The 17,303-nt window shown below is 41.5% G+C and overlaps 1 protein-coding gene across 1 annotated transcript in view; it reads right to left on the bottom strand.

The window, feature by feature from the left end:
• The window catches only part of PTPN14 (protein tyrosine phosphatase non-receptor type 14), a 205,272-nt gene that overhangs the window by 108,237 nt on the left and 79,732 nt on the right, over positions 1-17,303 (bottom strand). Inside the window, exon 2 of the mRNA XM_030812879.1 lies at positions 9,310-9,637. Coding sequence (XP_030668739.1) covers positions 9,310-9,483 — 174 coding nt within the window. The 5' untranslated portion in view covers positions 9,484-9,637. The remainder of the gene's footprint in view (positions 1-9,309; positions 9,638-17,303) is intronic.

The raw sequence follows: 17,303 nt of genomic DNA, 5'->3' as shown, positions 1-17,303 counted from the left end.
ATGATTTATCATCTTTCACTAAAAGTAGTTTTGACATTTGGGAGATATTTTTATGGTCCACACTTTATTCAAATTAGTAATATTCAAATTATAGAGGGCCACAGTAACTGCATAAATGTTCTACAATCGATTTTAAAAAACGGTTAAAATTTTTATTGCTTATATGCCTTGAAAGCTATTTTAAATTTCCTTTTCTCATTCTCATCCATCCAGATCATTAAACCAGACCTGACCTCCACCCCAGAAAACCCTCAGAGAAAGAATATTCCATGGAGTATACACACATGAACATGTATGTGCACACATACGACACACACAAAATGCACACTACAGCTGCACATACACACACTGCTGTGCATACACACATATGGATATGTTGAGGAGGATGATGAGGTACAAGAGAAATGATGGTAAGGCAATAATCTTGAGCCAGAGCTCTAAATAATAAAGTAAACCACTTCTAATAGAAAAACCTAATTCATGGCATAAATTTATCACTGCTGTTGTACAGCACCTTCCAGAGGACACAATATTTCAGGGTGACTCACCAAGTAATTATCCAGTGAAATAATTACATAACTACTGAAGAAATGGGGTGTCCAGTGCGGGGCAGAATTGGGGGAGGCAGGTAATCTGGAGGACAGAGTTTGTACCTACTCACAGCCAGAATGTCCTAACTTTAGAACTGTCAAATTCAGTTCTCTAGCAGGAAGAAAAGTCCATTTATGAGATCCCCATCCCCACCCTGATTTTTGAAGCTATGCCCAAAGTAACCTTTTCCATTCCCACCCTACTCCTCCCGTTCTTCCTCTAGCTATTTTCCTGCTCTGGAGTAGAAAGACCCTGCCTTGAAAGTACAATACAGCATATGTTTATTCTTCCACGTCTACACAGTGCCTCACAGGAAATGGAATCAGAGCCTAGGCTCTCATTTCAACTAGCATGTGCACCAGTCAACTTTCTGTGTATTATCCAAGGAACTACTAATCCTGTCAAGCCCAGCTGAGACCCCACCAGGATGGTTTGTGGTTGACTTGCCAATTTAAACTCTAGCTCAATTTTGAACGCTGAGCTTAGCTGCTAAACATTGCCACATGGTTGAAGAAAGCATGGTGGATGATTGCAAATAGAAACCACCTTCTCCATGACACCAAGAGGATCCCATCATATTACCTGAGTAAATGCCTGAAATATTTGTTCTGTTTATATCTCAGGCACCAAAAGTAAGCCGGACTCATTTAATCCTCATGATACCTCCTCTGGGTGAGGTATGAATCCCATTTTATTGCTCTAGTTTACTTAAGAAAACTAGAACACACAGCTCTGGTGCCATGAGTTCTGCAATAAGTTTACTGCAATGATGAGAAAAGAAGACAGAAGAGCCAGTCCTCAGAAACAGGAACCACACCTCCGAACCACTTAGAAAAAACGCACTACGATGAAACCAAGTAGGGAAAGCCATACTAAAATGTCATTTTTATCTGAGCAGCTTCCTCATTTATTTGGTTTGGGGTATTGCATTTTAACACAGGAAACATACATTTAAGCATATACTAAAAAATCGGCTAGTTTCTTCAGTGGCAGATTGGTGTGTGGATACTACAGTGTCAAAATGTCCATCTTTTGGTATTATGGAAAGATTCTAGGGAATAAGGGCCCTTAAACGTAGTTTTGGGGGCAGGGGGCATATGAGAACTCTCTGTACCTCCTGCTCAATCTTGCTGTGCTCTAAAGAAAGAAAATCTATTAAAAAATAGTTTGGTATGGTTTTGATTTGTTTGTTCATTTATTTGTAAAGAGATGGTATAATCCCCTACATTAGCTATTAAAAGGGAAATATTTTTTGAAGGTTTTGTTTTTCCAGTTTTGTGACAATGGCACAGACTTTAATGCTATTTTTAAGAGGTTTAGATGCAGTCTTGGCGATTACCAAGGATTAAAGCCATAATCTTATCTCAAGCATTTTGAAGAGTTACTCATCCAGAAGCAAAAGTTTAAAATACCTTGCATTAAGTTGTAATAGGTTGCCTATCTCTACCCAGTATTTCAGCTGTAAATTAAGAAACAGTTGGTGTGCTTCCACGTAAAACATATGAATTACATATTATACAAGCACGAACAGTTTCACTGAGGCATGGAAAATACTTCAAAAGATGACCATAAGCAGACTCTGAAATAGCACTTCATGCAATTACATTCCAACGGCTTTGGAAAATAAGCCACTGTACATCAGTTGGATAACGGTAGAAAAGAACTTGTGTGTAATCAACCTCTACTCTGGGTAGGTCTGAGATTTCTATAACTGACACATCTATAATTAACAACTGCACCCTCTTCATTTTCCTAGCCAATCTCTTTATAAAAGTACAGGAAAAGAAACTGCAGAGTAACACAGACCCAAGAAGCAAGTCCCACAGCCAAGAAAAACCACTCTTCTGAGACTGTACAACTCACCTAGAATACACAGAAAGATGAAGAGGTACAAGTTAAGACTGGCGAATAGTTCACCTACAATCTCTATACCTAGAAAATGGAGATGCCGGTGCCATTACATTCTAGGACTGATATTAAGCTAATACTGTTCGAGGAACTGAAAGACTTTGCTATTTTAACCCAATATAAGATCACAGTTTCATCTATATCTATATCTATATCTAGAGAGAGAGAAAGAGAGAGAGAGAGATTCGCTCTGTCACCCAGGCTGGAGTGCAGTGGTATGTTAATAGCTCACTGCAGCCTTGTTCTCCCAAGCTCAAAGGATCCTCCTGCCTCAGACTCCCAAGTAGCTGGGACTACAGGGCATGCATCACCATGCCTGGCTAATTTTTTATTTTTTTGTAGAGATGGATCTCACTATGTTGCTCAGGCTGGTCTTGAACCCCTGAGCTCATGTGACCCTCCATCTTGGCCTCCCAGTGTTAGGACTATAGTTGTGAGCTACCATGCCTGGCCCCAGTTTCTAATAATTAAAGTCATCTACAAATGGAACAAGCAGACTTACAAGAGGGTGACAGCCCAGTCTCTGGAAGTGTCATGGCAGAGGCTGGATGGCTTGTGTGGTGTCTTACAAACAAGGCAGCCATATTGAGTGCTTCCTATGCCAGGCAGTGTGATACTGTGGCAACTATGAAAAACTATTTGAATCCTCCCAACAATGTGTAGAGGTGGCTACTATTACCATTTCCATTTTACAGATGAGAAAACTGAGGCACTGGGTACTTCAGTAGCTATTTAAGGTTACACAGCTAGTAAATGGCAGAACCAGGATTCAAACTCAGGCAGTTTGGTCCAAGCTGACATTCCTAGCCACTAAACTCTGCTGTGTTTCCATGTACTTCTTTTTTAAACCGTGAGAATTAGTCATAAGGCACCATTGTTTTAGCTCTTTTTCCTTTTTCCCTTAACCTAGGCTAGCTATTTTCAAACTGAGATAGGGCCCCAGATATCCTATCTCCTCTATAAAAGGCCCAGCTCCATTTACACATCCATGTTCCACCAGAGATTTGGAGAAAAGGGTTAAACCCACTGATCCAGACATATTATAATGACATTATCAGAATTCTGATTTTCTGAGCTTCCTATATCTCTGGAATGTCTTTGTTAATAGAACTCCCAAGCAGCAACTTATCCCTGATTTTTTCCTCATCTTTAAAACAACGAAAACACACTTTTCCTAAGCAGTTCATCTCATGACCTCTTGCCAGGTTTACAGTTGTGCCACCGGCATCTCTGTTCCTCCCCTCTGATCCCCACACTTTTCTTTTTTGTTTTTTTGAAACAGAGTCTCGCTCTGTCACCCAGGCTGCAATGCAGTGGCACGATCTCAATCTCGCCTCACTGCAACCTCCACCTCCCAGATTCAAGCGATTCTCCTGCCTCAGCCTCCTGAGTGGCTGGGATTACAGGCATGCACCACCACACCCGGGTAATTTCTGTATTTTTAGTAGAGATGGGGTTTCACTATGTTGGCCAGGCTGGTCTCGAACTCCTGACTTCAGGCGATCCGCCCGCTTCAGCCTCCCAAAGTGCTGGGATTACAGGCTTGAGCCACTGTGCCCAGCTGATCCCCACTCTCTTCTTTTTTTTTTTTTTGAGACGGTATCTCACTCTGTCACCAAGCTGGAGTGCAGTGGCGCAATCTTGGTTCACTACAACCTCCAACTCCCTGGTTCAAGCGATTCTCCTGCCTTAGCCTCCCGAATAGCTGGGATTACAGGCATGTGCCACCACACCCACTAATTTTTCTATTTTAGTAGGGATGGGGTTTCACCATGTTGGCCAGGATGGACTCGATCTCCTGACCTCGTGATCCGCCTGCCTCAGCCTCCAAAAGTGCTGGGATTACAGGCGTGAGCCACCATGCCTGGCCGATCCCCACTCTTTTCTACTACTGAGTTCTTTACCTAACATGCAAGGTAACCATGTCATGCTCCTCCTTGGAGTCCCCTGATGACCTTAAACTTCACAGCAATGTTTTATTCCCCACATAGTTCAAAGGAGTATTTTCTGGAAGGCTAAGATAACTGTGAAACACTTACTGGAGCACCGTTTTCTTTCTTTTACTATAGAAGTGAGGAGACAGTGTTTCCCAAAGCATTTTACCCTACTCCCTGTTCCCCCACTACACGTCTCTGGGAACTGGAACAGTGGTGTCAGCTGCCAGGGTTTGAACCGGCCTCACAACTTGCCAGCCCAGTGACTGCGGGCAGGTCACCCTATGCTGCAGCTTCCCCATGTGTAAGATAGGAACAGCAAGAGTAGGGACGCATCACAGACTTGTTATGAGAACTACATGAGCTGATACATGGAAACTGCTCAGCAGAGTATATACAATCAAAAGGTGGTAATTATCCTTTGTGACTTATTTTAGAAATACTATCCTACAGATCTAGTTAAAACTCCCTATGCAGACACAGAAAACCCTTCAAAAGCAGACTGCATCCTGCCCCTTCCTCCTCTACCCTCCTTCCCTTCCATGACCTCTTTCATACACACACATACACAACACACACACACACACATCAGTGCAAACAAACTGAACCTGCCTTTCCCTGAAAATTCCCCTCCACACACACACACAGATCAGTGCAAGCTGAACTCTGCCTTTCCCTGAAAATTCCCCTCCACACATACAGATCAGTGCAAAGTGAACTCTGCCTTTCCCTGAAAATTCTAACACACACACACACACACACACACAATCAGTGCAGACTGAACTCTACCTTTCCCTGAAAATTCTAACACACACACACACACAATCAGTGCAAACTGAACTCTGCCTTTCCCTGAAAATTCTAACACACACACACACACACACACCAGTGCTAACTGAATTCTGCCTTTCCCTGAAAATTCCATGTTCTTTCCTGTTTCTGTACCGCAGCACAAGCCGTTCCCTTTGCTTTGTTTCTTGTTTGTCCTGTTCTCTAAACTCTAGGAGCAAAGGCCCTATCTGGTTTCTGGGAGCAGGGACCCTATCACATTCAGCTTTCCCAGAGCACAACTGCTGACAATAGGAACCAGGCCTGGATCCTTCTGAATGCCACGTTAAATAGCAGCATATCATACTTGTCCAAACCTATAGAATGTACAACACCAAAAGTAAGCCCTAATGTAAACTTCGGACTCTGGGTGATAATGATGTGTCAATGTAGGTTCAATAATCATAACAAATGTACCACTCGGGGGGTGATGTTGACAGTGGAGGAGGATGTACATGCACAGGGCCAGGAGTGTATGGAAATTCTCTGTACCTTCCTCTCAATTTTACTGTGAATCTAAAATTGCTCTAAGAAATCAAAGTCTTAAAAATAAAAATAAAGTCTATTAAAAATTATCTAATAAAATTTAGTGGCAAAACAATTAATGTAAATAAAAAATTTAATTAAAAAATTTTAATCTACCATACATCCTTTCCTAATATAAAGCTATTACAAAATTTATGATATACCTAAACTACTTCTAATGGCAAAGCCAAATATCCACCATAATCTGGTTTCCAAGACTTCATAAAGGCTAAACATATTGCCCTGGGCACAGTGTCTCACATCTATAATCCCAGCACTTTGGGAGGCTGAGGTGGGAGGATCGCTTGAGCCCAGGAGTTTGAGACCAGCCTGGGCAATATAGTGAGATTCCATCCGTACAAAAAATTTAAAAATTTGCTGGGCATGGTGGCATGTGCCTGTAGTCTCAGCTACTTGGGAGGCTGAGGTGGGAAGATCACTTGAGTCCAGGAGGTTGAGGCTGTAGTGAGTCATGATCATACCACTACACTCCAGTCTGGGCAATAGAGCAAGATCCTGTCTCAACTGGAAAAAAAAAAAATTAAATATATTTTGGCTGGGTGTGTGGCTCACACCTATAATCCCAGCACTTTGGGAGACCAAGGCAGGAAGATCACTTGAGCCAGGAGGTGGAGGCTGAATGAGCCATGATCATGCCACTGCCCTCCATCTTGTGCAATAGAGTTAGGCCCCAACACCCCTCCCAAAAAAGACTAACCTTTTTGTTGTATCTTAGATTGGTTGTCACCTTCTTCTTTAAAGCAGCATCGGCTCTATTTGAAAAATGACCCAAATACAAATTCAAGGTACGAGGAGCCCAGACCCTGTGTTCACCTCCTCTTACTTCTGCTTTTGGGTGGAGGATGCATTCTTCTTTAAGGTGTGTTTGTGCAAAAGAAGAACAAAGTATCAGATTACTCTATCTGATCCTTTAATTCAGGAGTATCTAGAGGATTGATTCGCAAAAGGGCACAACTTCAATGTTATCTGTCATGGAAGGAAAGCATAAAATTCAAAAAGAAAGTGATTTGGTCGAATGAGGATGCACCCATTAGGACGTGTCAAAATAAAGTCAGTATTAAACGCAAAACCCACCTCAGCAATGGAATGTCAATCACACTACGGCACACACTTGGCAATGCACTGCTTTATTCTTTGTGATAAGGTAGTTGTGGGATGATCCAGGGTTGACTTTTGCCTTCTCACTGAGAAAACCAACAGTCTTTTGAAAGCCATTATTACCATACACATCTCCAAACACCCCTCACCATTTGTTATAAACTCTAGCTTGACCTGGTGATTCAGAGGGATGCCTTCTCAGCCCCCAAAATGTTGGCTGCTGTTTCACATCCTTGGATCTTTGGTAATCCAGTCCCCCACACTAAAGATGACATGGCCTTCTTTTCTACCTGTTGGACTCATACATATCCTTCAAGTTTTGGTTCAGACTGAAGGCTTTGTTCATCTCCATCAACTCTTTCACTCTCACCAGCAAGACTGCAGTGTTCAGTGGGCTAGATTGCACACTGCACAACACTAAGGACAGCCATTGCCTTTTGGGCCTACCCCTGCATTCTATTTTAGCTCGGACCACATTCGGTATTAACTGTTTATTTAAAGGCTGGACTCCCCTATTGTTCTGTGCATGTCTTGAAGATAAAATTGTACCTGATTTATCTTCATTTCACCAAGTTCTAAAAAAGTGCCTGGACAAGATGGTTGTTCAATATTTTCTTTAACAAAAAATTTTTTTTAGTTGTTTATTAAGACTCTCAAATTTGAACAATTATAAATTATTAAACACAACACTGTACATTTTCCATACAGGAACTCTTTTAATATTTACAACAGCCCTGTGAAGTAAGCATTATTATTCCCATTTTATAGGTAGGAAACCTATGCCTCAAAAGATTCAGTAATTTTTCCATTGTCACCCAGCTAATAAATGACAGAAGAGTAAGCTGAACCCAAGACCAAGATTCCAATGTCTATACTTGTAACCACATGCTACACTGTCCCCCGATGCATATGAGGAATAATTAGTTGCTCTAATTTGAGTGACTGGAAGTACTTAAAAGTAAAAATACTAGTTTTCTATAAGGACTTAGACAAGTCTCTTCCCCAACCAGTATTTGTTTTTCCTTTATGCCCATGCATATATGCAAATGTGTGTTTAAATGTGTGTATCCTAATGTGTTACCAACGAGAAAAAGAGAGCCAGCTACCAATCAACAAGATGAGAACACTTCACACATTTATTCTACTGTGGCAGTTACCAAGCTACTAATACATATATCCATTGTCCAAGACAGTCTCCTGCACAGAAAAATATACCTAAAAGGAATACCTGATCACTGAAACCAAAGTATAAACACCAAGAACAGCAGGAGGCAGATGCATTTCAGGTGAAACAGTTTCCCCGAGAAAAACAGCCAGCCTGTGGAAGACGTCTTTAGAAGGGACTTTCAGAGCAGGAAAGGGGAGAGGAAGACCCTCCTGGGCCCCCATTCCTTTGCAAGCAGGTGGAGAAAGGCCACATGCAATCACTTCCAACAGTGATTTCCACCCCTCTTCTGTCATCAAGGTCCTGGGCAATGCTGTCACTTGGACTCTCCAAGAGCCCAGGGACCTAGGACAATTACACACAGCTTCTCCTTGCCCTCAGGAATGTCTCAGCCTCAGGGGCTTGCAGTCATTCAGTATTGGCAACCACTCAACCATACCACCTTCCCCACTGATCAATATGTCACACAGCCCTCAAGACACAGATGCTGAAGTGTGGATTGCTCACAAAAGTCTCTTGTCCTGAATGTCTGTATGACTGAAAAAAGAAGGGCTTGGCTGTCATAAACAATATACTGCTCTGAAAGTCCCTTCTAAAGAGTGATAGCATGACTTTCTAAGTGGTCAGCCCTGCTTTTGCTTAAAAGCCATCTCACAGACAGCGTGAAGGCAACGAGGGCTGTAAGGAATCTTAAAAGGAACAAAACCTCTGTTTTACAGGCTCCCACAAAAAGCCTCACTGGTTATGCTCACTCTAAATGCTTTTTCTCTTTATTTGGTGGGTTGTTTTTTTTTTTTTAGAGGAAAATATAGAAACAACCAAAAAAAAAAAAAAGGCAGCTGCATGCATCCGTATGTGGGCGTTTTTTCTCCTTAATGTGCAGCCAGAATGCCAAAATACCAGCTACCCACTCAATTGTTTTAAAGAGAGAAAATGACTTTGGTGGTGAGTCTCTCATTTTCAACTCCCCCAAAACCTCTTCCCCAGCTGAAATAAAAGGAAACCTGCCACGCCACGCAGCTCTAGGCGGTGTTCACATCAGCACAAGTCTCCCCATCCAATGATGGATAAGATCACAGCCGTGCTAAGAATAACAGGATTCTTATAAACACATCGTCGCTTAGGCCAAAAAACATGGCAGATGCCAAGAAACAGATGGCTGGTCCCTTTGGTGAGTTCTCCTTCACATACCCAACACGCATGCACGCGCACATGCGCACACAGACACACCCCTCTTACCTCTCGCAGCTCCAGCCTCTGGGCCACAGCCTCCAGGCATTCTTGTCCTGTGCTTTCCACCGACAGTGTGCACTCGATAACATTGCTGTCCAGCAGGCGAATCCGTGTAACAAAGCAGTTCTTGCTCAGGACGTTGTAGCGCCGTGTCCGGCGGAGCTTCAGACCAAAAGGCATGGCTATGTGGTCCTCGGACGCCGCCCTCCTATCCTGGCGCACACGCCCCTGAGATGGCCTTAGCAGTTTCGTGACTGGAAAATTACACTATCACCTGTGCTCCTCCAGGCAGGGAAAAGGGTGTCCATGCCCAGTGTGGCCCTCTGGAAGACAGCTGTAAATGCAAAAGAAACGCCATGGTCATGCTCCAGAAGGGACCTGGCAATGGTACCATATTCCACACACACAGAAGCACACACAGCGCCCCCTCCCGCCGCCAACAGATCAACATTCAAGTTTGATAAGTTCTGGAGCTCCTAAGTGTCTTGGCAGAGCCCATGCCCTATGCCTTATCTTACAAGGGTGATACAATAAAAGCTACTTTACAGTTGAAGAAATGAAGGTTCAAAGAGATTAAAGAATTCATTCACAGGTGCACAGTGTAAATGGCAAAGCCAGAATTTAAACCAATGTCGGTAACTTCAGTTCACATGCTTTTTTCACTATGCAATACTGTCCACTCAAGAAAGTGCTAGGAGGTTGGGCGTGGTTGCTCATGCCTATAATCCCAGCATTTTGGGAGGTTGAGGCGGAAGGGTTACTTAAGCCCAGGAGTCCAAGACCAGCCTGAACAACACAATGAGACCCTGTCTCTACCAAAAAAATAAATAAATAAATAAAAATTAGCCAGGCATGATGGCGTGTGCCTGTAGTCCCAGCTACTTGAGAGGCTGAGATGGGAGGATCTCTTGAGCCTGGGAGGCCAAGGCTGCAGTGACCCATGATCATGGCTGCACTCCAGCTTGGGCAACAGAGTAAGATTCTGTCTCAAATAAAAAAATAAAAATAAATTAAAAAGCCCACTAGGAGTGGAACTTGAACACTGGTGTTTTGTTTTTTAAATTTCTAAATATATTGTCTCATTCCAACTTCATGAACAACCCTATGGTGTCTATTTTACAGATGAAAAAAGTAAGGTTTAATGACTTAAGTGCCTCACTGAATTTAAAATTTGATCTTGTTCCTCCTCACTCTTTGTAACACTGCCTCTTTACGTTTATTAACATTATTTACTTTTATTTTCATGTCTTATGTTTTATTATTTACTTAGAATGAATGATAAAGTGGTGGGAATATGCATTTAATATAATCAGCTAGAATATGCATTTAATATAATCAGCTACTTCCTTTTTTTTTTTTTTTCGTGAAGACGGAGTCTCACCTTGTTGCCCAGGCTAGAGTGCAGTGGTGCAATCTTGACTCAGTGCAACATCCGCCTCCCAGGTTCAAGAGATTCTCCTGCCTCAGCTTCCCAAGTAGCTGGGATTACAGGCACCTGCCACCACACCTGGCTATTTTTTTTATTTTTATTTTTAGTAGTGACGGGGTTTCACCATATTGGCCAGGCTAGTCTTGAACTCCTGAACTCATGTGATCCACCCGCCTTGGCCTCCCAAAGTACTGGGGTTACAAGCGTGAGCCAACGCACCCGGCCAGCTACTTCCTTTTTTTTTTTAATGGAAAGATATGAATTATTCAAAGCACTTAAAAATCACAACTCTTTGTCCTTTTTTTAACAAATATTTAGACAGATGTGGGGAACCACCCTTCCATCATCTTGTTCCTTTACAAAATCTTGATGCAAAAGTCCTGTAACCAAATCACAGATAATTTAATTTACTATTATAGTAACAAGACTTACTGACACCCTGATGTCCCACCAAATGAAAATGATGACATTATTGCCATGGACAACACAAGAATAAAATAACAACAAAAGTGGCCTTATTGCTCCACCCTGAGCCAGCAATATTGCTGGGAGGCTCATTAAACTTGTCTTTCAAAGAAGCCAGAAATGTCCAGAAAGCTTTTCTGTCCAAATGTTCTGTTCTCCATTAAGCCCAACGGACTATCTCTTGCTCATCTGATTGTTTTGTTAACTTGATTCCCTAACTCAGGCAGATCCACTCAGGATTTACACTCTTCATCCATCTGCCGACATAGGATTACCCCCTGAGCCCCAAGACACTTGGATGTACAAATAGGAATAGCTACTACTTGTAGGAATTCTTAAAGTAATAAATAAAATGGCTTCAATATTTATAAACCACTCCCTGCCAGTACTCATGCCTCATGGAGGTTGTCAGGTTATAACCCTGCAACACAGCAAAACACACTCCTCAGCCTCCCACAGCAGGTCTTTGATACTTGCCGTGGGCACATTCCTTAACATGACAGGTATATGTTTTATGATGGCTTAAAATACATATGCTAGAAACTCTGGCTTGGTAAAATATATTAACATTTCTAAATCACTTCATGTTGGCAGAGTATCATGTTTACCTCCAAGGTAAGCCAATCTGATTTCTTGATAGGTACAGAAAAGAATATGAAATGACCCACCCACCCCCAACCCCAAGAAAAACAGCAGGGGGAAGCCAAAATGCAAATAGACAGCCCTTAGGTGTTTACTACTCATGAATTCCCCTCAACTTATTAAAGCACAGAACACAAGAGGCCAAGATTCAATTCCTGCATTAACCACAGAGCCTCAAACAGAGAAAAATATTTGCTCTGTGGGTACAAGCCACATTTCCAACTCTGAGCCAGGCACTTTACATTTGGGTGTGTCTCACTGTAAACACCTAGGAAAGAATGTGGCTGGCTTGGTACACATTTATCCCAGCAAAAACAATCTCTACTACATATTCTATGGGACATCATTTGCAATGCATAACTAGTGAAATAAAAAGCAAACTTTAAACAACATGTATAGATGATTGCAATTTTTATGATAAACAAAAGCACACAAACAGGAAAGAATGTAAGTTCGGCAAAATTATTATCTCAGAGCTACTTGATATTAAATAGAATTCTAACCTTATATATTTCTACATTGTTCTAGCATCTTACAGCTGCCTTATATTATTTTTGTAAATAAAGATTATTTTGTACATTATCTACTGAAAATGGTGTATCAGGAGCAATGGCTTTATATTCATGGCTAGCAGATAATCTGGTAATATATCTCTTAGAAAATACATATTTTGATTTCTAAAAGACTTTTAAAATCTCCCCTTGACAAAAATACTTGCAAGATACGGTATCAATAACATGTAAGAAAACTGGTCTGATCCTTTTAAAAGTCAATGTCATGAAACAAAAATTGGGCATGGGGAGGGGGAGGCAGTACAAGCTGCTGTAGAATAAAAGAGAGTCAGGAATTATGAAAACAAAATGTAGTGTGTGAACCCTGACTAAATCCAGGTGTGAAAAAAAATAGCTGTAAAAGATACAGATAATTAGGGAAGTTTGAAATAGAAAACAGAAATTAGATGATATTAATGTGTTTTTATTAATTTTCTTCAGATTTTGATAGAATCGTGGTTATTTAGGAGAATAGATAGAATTGTGTTAAGAGATGCCAGTGGATATATCAGGGGTAAAAAAGTCATGATGCCTGTAACTTACTTACCAATGGTTTTTTGAAAAACCAACACATGGCCGGGCGCGGTGGCTCACGCTTCTAATCCCAGCACTTTGGGAGGCCGAGGCGGGTGGATCACGAGGTCAGGAGATCGAGACCACGGTGAAACCCCGTCTCTACTAAAAATACAAAAAAATTAGCCAGGCGTGGTGGCGGGTGCCTGTAGTCCCAGCTACTCGGAGAGGCTGAGGCAGGAGAATGGCGTGAACCCGGGAGGCGGAGCTTGCAGTGAGCCGAGATTGCACCACTGCACTCCAGCCTGGGCGACAGAGTGACACTCTGTCTCAAAAAAAAAAAAAAAAAGAAAAACCAACACATACGGCTGGGTGCGGTGGCTCACGCCTGTAATCCTAGCACTTTGGGAGGCCAAGGCGGGTGGATCACCTGAGGTCAAGAGTTTGAGACCAGCCTGGCCAACATGGTGAAAGCCCGTCTCTACCAAAAATACAAAAATTAGCCAGGCATGGTGGTGTGTGCCTGTAATCCCAGCTACTCGGGAGGCTGAGGCAGGAGAATCGCTTGAACCCAGGAGGCAGAGGTTGCAGTGAGCTGAGATGGCGCTATTGCACTCCAGCCTGAGCAACAGAGCAAAAACTCTCAAAAAAAAAAAAAAAAAAAAAAAAAAAAAGAAAAGAAAAACCAACACATACACCATACACACATAAGCACATCTATAAATTCAAAGTTAAAACAAATATACAAAATGTTAACAGTTGTTGAATCTGTGAGTATACAGATTCTCTACTGTTCTTTTAGGTTTTCTATATACCTAAAAGTTTTCATAATCGAAAGTTAAAAAGAAGGCAATCCTCAATGCAGGTAGTAAACATGCTCATACTTAGTCACTGCTGAATTTAAATGATGCTGCCTCTTTCTATGGATTTCTCCGATCCTTAATATCACAGGTAATCTTTTCTGTCTGAATTCCCACAGCCATTGATGCTTATTTTAATATACTAATCTAGCTTATGTTAAAAATATCAGCACACTTTGACACTAAACTCCCTCAGAGATAGAAACACATTTTTTTCACCTCTAACACACACATCATTTACCTACATTAAAAGCTCATGACATTTTCACCCAGAACTTGCATAGCCACAGAGCTGGGCTTCTGGAAAGAACTTTCAGGCACTCATTTAAGACATCTCTTACCTTTAGGAAAGGCTACACCTAAATTATACCAGGTAAACAATCTGCTTGACACTAATCTATATATAACAATAGGATTAGAGAAGGATATCTCTTAGTCCCTTTCATTTCAACATTTTTATACTGTATGAATTTATCCACTACTTTTAAGCTCTCAAAAAAGCCATTGCACATATGTTAAAATTCCATCTTTTAACCATCCACACAGGCGTAGAGTTCCACTTCAAATATAACTCAGCTCCCTGCTATATTTTATGCCCAATAGGAATACCTCTGCTTTGTTATTAGAGCAGGGAGTAAAATATCCACTATAAAATGGACTTGATGTGAAATCCACTCTAAGCATCTCCTTTCTGTTAAATAATCTGGCTCCTGGAACCTTTCCAACTTTCCCCATGTGGCTCTCTGGGGCCCCATCATATTCATTTTATCACACATACATTATAAAACCTGGAACTAAATGCCATATGCTCATAGAAAGGTCACAGGTTTAGACACTTTAGATTTTCCTAATAAAAACTGTTTTTCAAGAGATAAAAGTATAGAGCCCTCATTCTATTTACTGTAAGTTTTTTTTTTTATTTTTTTAAGAGAAAGGTCCATTAAAAATAAAAAGTCAGAGTGAACCCTAATGGAAACTATGGACTTTGGGTGCTAGAGATGTGTAATTTAGGTTCAATAATGGTAACCAAGGAACCACTCTAGTGGGGGATGGTGATAATGGGGGAGCATGGGGAAAGGCGGGGATCTGTGGGAAATCCTTAAGACTTCCTTTCAATTTTGCTGTGAACCTAAAAATGCTCCCAAAAATCGAGTCTATTTTTTAAAATAAACAGAAGTAAGTCACTTAATATATAGTTTTATTGATCTATTCTTTAAGAACGTATCTAATAAATACTATTAAGCTGCAACTCTTGCTGAGACCCATTTATAGAAATTAAAGAAACTATACATATATGGGAGGCCAAAGTGGGAGGGTCACCTGAGTCCAGGAATTCAAGAAAAGCCTGGGCAAAATAGCGAGACTTTGACCCTACAAAATAAAAATAAAAACAACAGCTGGACATGGTTTTGTGCACCTGTAGTCTCAGCTACTCAGGAGGCTGAGACAGGAGGATCACTTGAGCCCAGGAATTTGAGGCTGCAGTGAGCTATAATCATGCCACTGCACTCCAGCTGGGCAATAAAGCAAGACTCTATTTCTAAGTAAAATATAGATCATAAAGCTAACAATGCTGACTCCTAATTTTTTTCAATACTGTGATTTTTTTCAATACTGTGATTTTTTTCTAATTTCAAAACAATCTTCTAATCCTCTTTTTCCTAGGAGCATCTTATAAAAAAAAGTAGCCTGGGACACTATTGGGGTAATGGTTACACTAAAAGCCCAGACTTCACCATTATGCAATATAGCCATGTAAAAACACTGCACTTGGCCAGGCACGGTGACTCAGGCCTGTTATCCCAACACTTCTGGAGGCCGGGGTGAGTGAATCACTTGAGATCAGGAGTTCACGACCAGCCTGGCCAATATGGTAAAACCCCATCTCTACTAAAAATACAAAAAATTAGCCGGGTGTGGTGACAGATGCCCGTAATCCCAGCTACTTGGGAGGCTGAGACAGGAGAGTCACTTGAACCCAGGAAGCAGAGGTTGCAGTGAGCCAAGATCATGCCACTGCACTCCAGCCTGGGCAACAAGAGTGAAACTCCATCTCAAAAAAAAAAAAAAACTGCACTTGAGTGACCAACCGGGCCAACACGGCGAAACCCGGAAACCCGTCTCTACTAAAAAAAAAAAAAAAAAAAAAATATAATATATATATATATATATATATATAAATTAGCCGGGCATGGTGGCAGGTGCCTGTAATCCCAGCTACTCGGGAGGCTGAGGCAGGAGAATCACTTGAACCTGGGAGACGGAGGTTTCAGTGAACCAAGATCACGCCACTGCACTCCAGCCTGGGTGGCAAGAGCAAAATTCCATCTCAAAAAAAAAAACAAAAAACTGCACTTGAACCCCCTAAATCTATTTTTTTTTTAAAGACTTAGACTTTCACCCTTCTGTGATGAAAGTAATTTGGAATACAAAGTACAAGGGGAATGACAGGGAAAGTGCAGTAAACTCTGAACTCTTGAGCTTCTAGGGTCTTTGTCTCAGTAAAGCAACTGGAAACTGAAAGCTAAAGACTAAAGAGAGGGAAAAACCCTCACTTGACTGAAGTTGAGCTGAGGGGTTCTAAGAACTAAGGTTTACTATTCGGGAGAGGAACACGCACAAACTTTCGTGCAAGTACTGGCTTTAACCAGAGAGGGGCAGAATGAATGGCAAAGTACTTACCCTCTTTTAGCCTCAGTCTACTCGCTTATGAAGTTAATACATACCCTACCTATTTGTGAGAAGTAAATGAGAAAAAAGTTCTAGTGAGCACTCAGGAAGTGTGGACAAGTTCCCTTCCTACTCTTCTCATAGTTTCAGAGTATGCTAGGTTTGCTTGAAGCATGGCCAAGCAGTTGTGCAAAGAGGAAATTGAGTACTTGACCACCTACTGTAGAGAAAGTCTTTTAAAAGGTTAAAAATGAAGGTGGGGGGTGGGATGGCAAAGCATAGAGTTTAACATGAAGCTATGACAATCCCATGGAAAAACTGACCGAGTAGAATGCTGGATCATGCATTCTCTTAGTCCAACCACTGCTACCTGGTTATCCCACAAACTCAGACACCTGAAGCACAAAGGAGAGAATCTTAGACTAAATGTCCTCTGAAGAGCCCATCCTGAGTGGGAAGAAGATTTCTTATTCTAGCCAACAGCATGTATATATCATCCAGTGTTGCCCATTGTTCTTTTTTTCCCCAGGGGAAATTGATATGAAATTCCCTTGGTCTTATAAAATCCATGAAGCCGTGTCTCTACAGCTCCTGGTGTATCACAGAGTCTCTCAGCCTACAATCACTCTCATGTGTGTCTCACCTCTGCAGTCAGAGTCCTGAAGGGAAAGACCTGTGTGGGCATCAGCTTTGTAACCTTCTATAATCATAATATGGAGCTTTATACATGGCAGGAAGTGAAATAAATGTTTGTCATTGATACGGTTTGAATATATGTCCTCACCAAATCACATGTTGAATTGTAATCCCCGATGTCAGAGGTGTTCAAGTCACAGGGGTGGATCCCTTCTGGCTTGGTGCTATCCTCAG

The sequence above is a fragment of the Nomascus leucogenys genome, chromosome 5 (assembly GCF_006542625.1).
Source record: "Nomascus leucogenys isolate Asia chromosome 5, Asia_NLE_v1, whole genome shotgun sequence".
In the NCBI taxonomy this organism is placed as follows: domain Eukaryota; kingdom Metazoa; phylum Chordata; class Mammalia; order Primates; family Hylobatidae; genus Nomascus; species Nomascus leucogenys.
The sequence above is the reverse complement of the archived record's forward strand: the minus strand, read 5'-3'. Positions and strand labels throughout refer to the sequence as shown.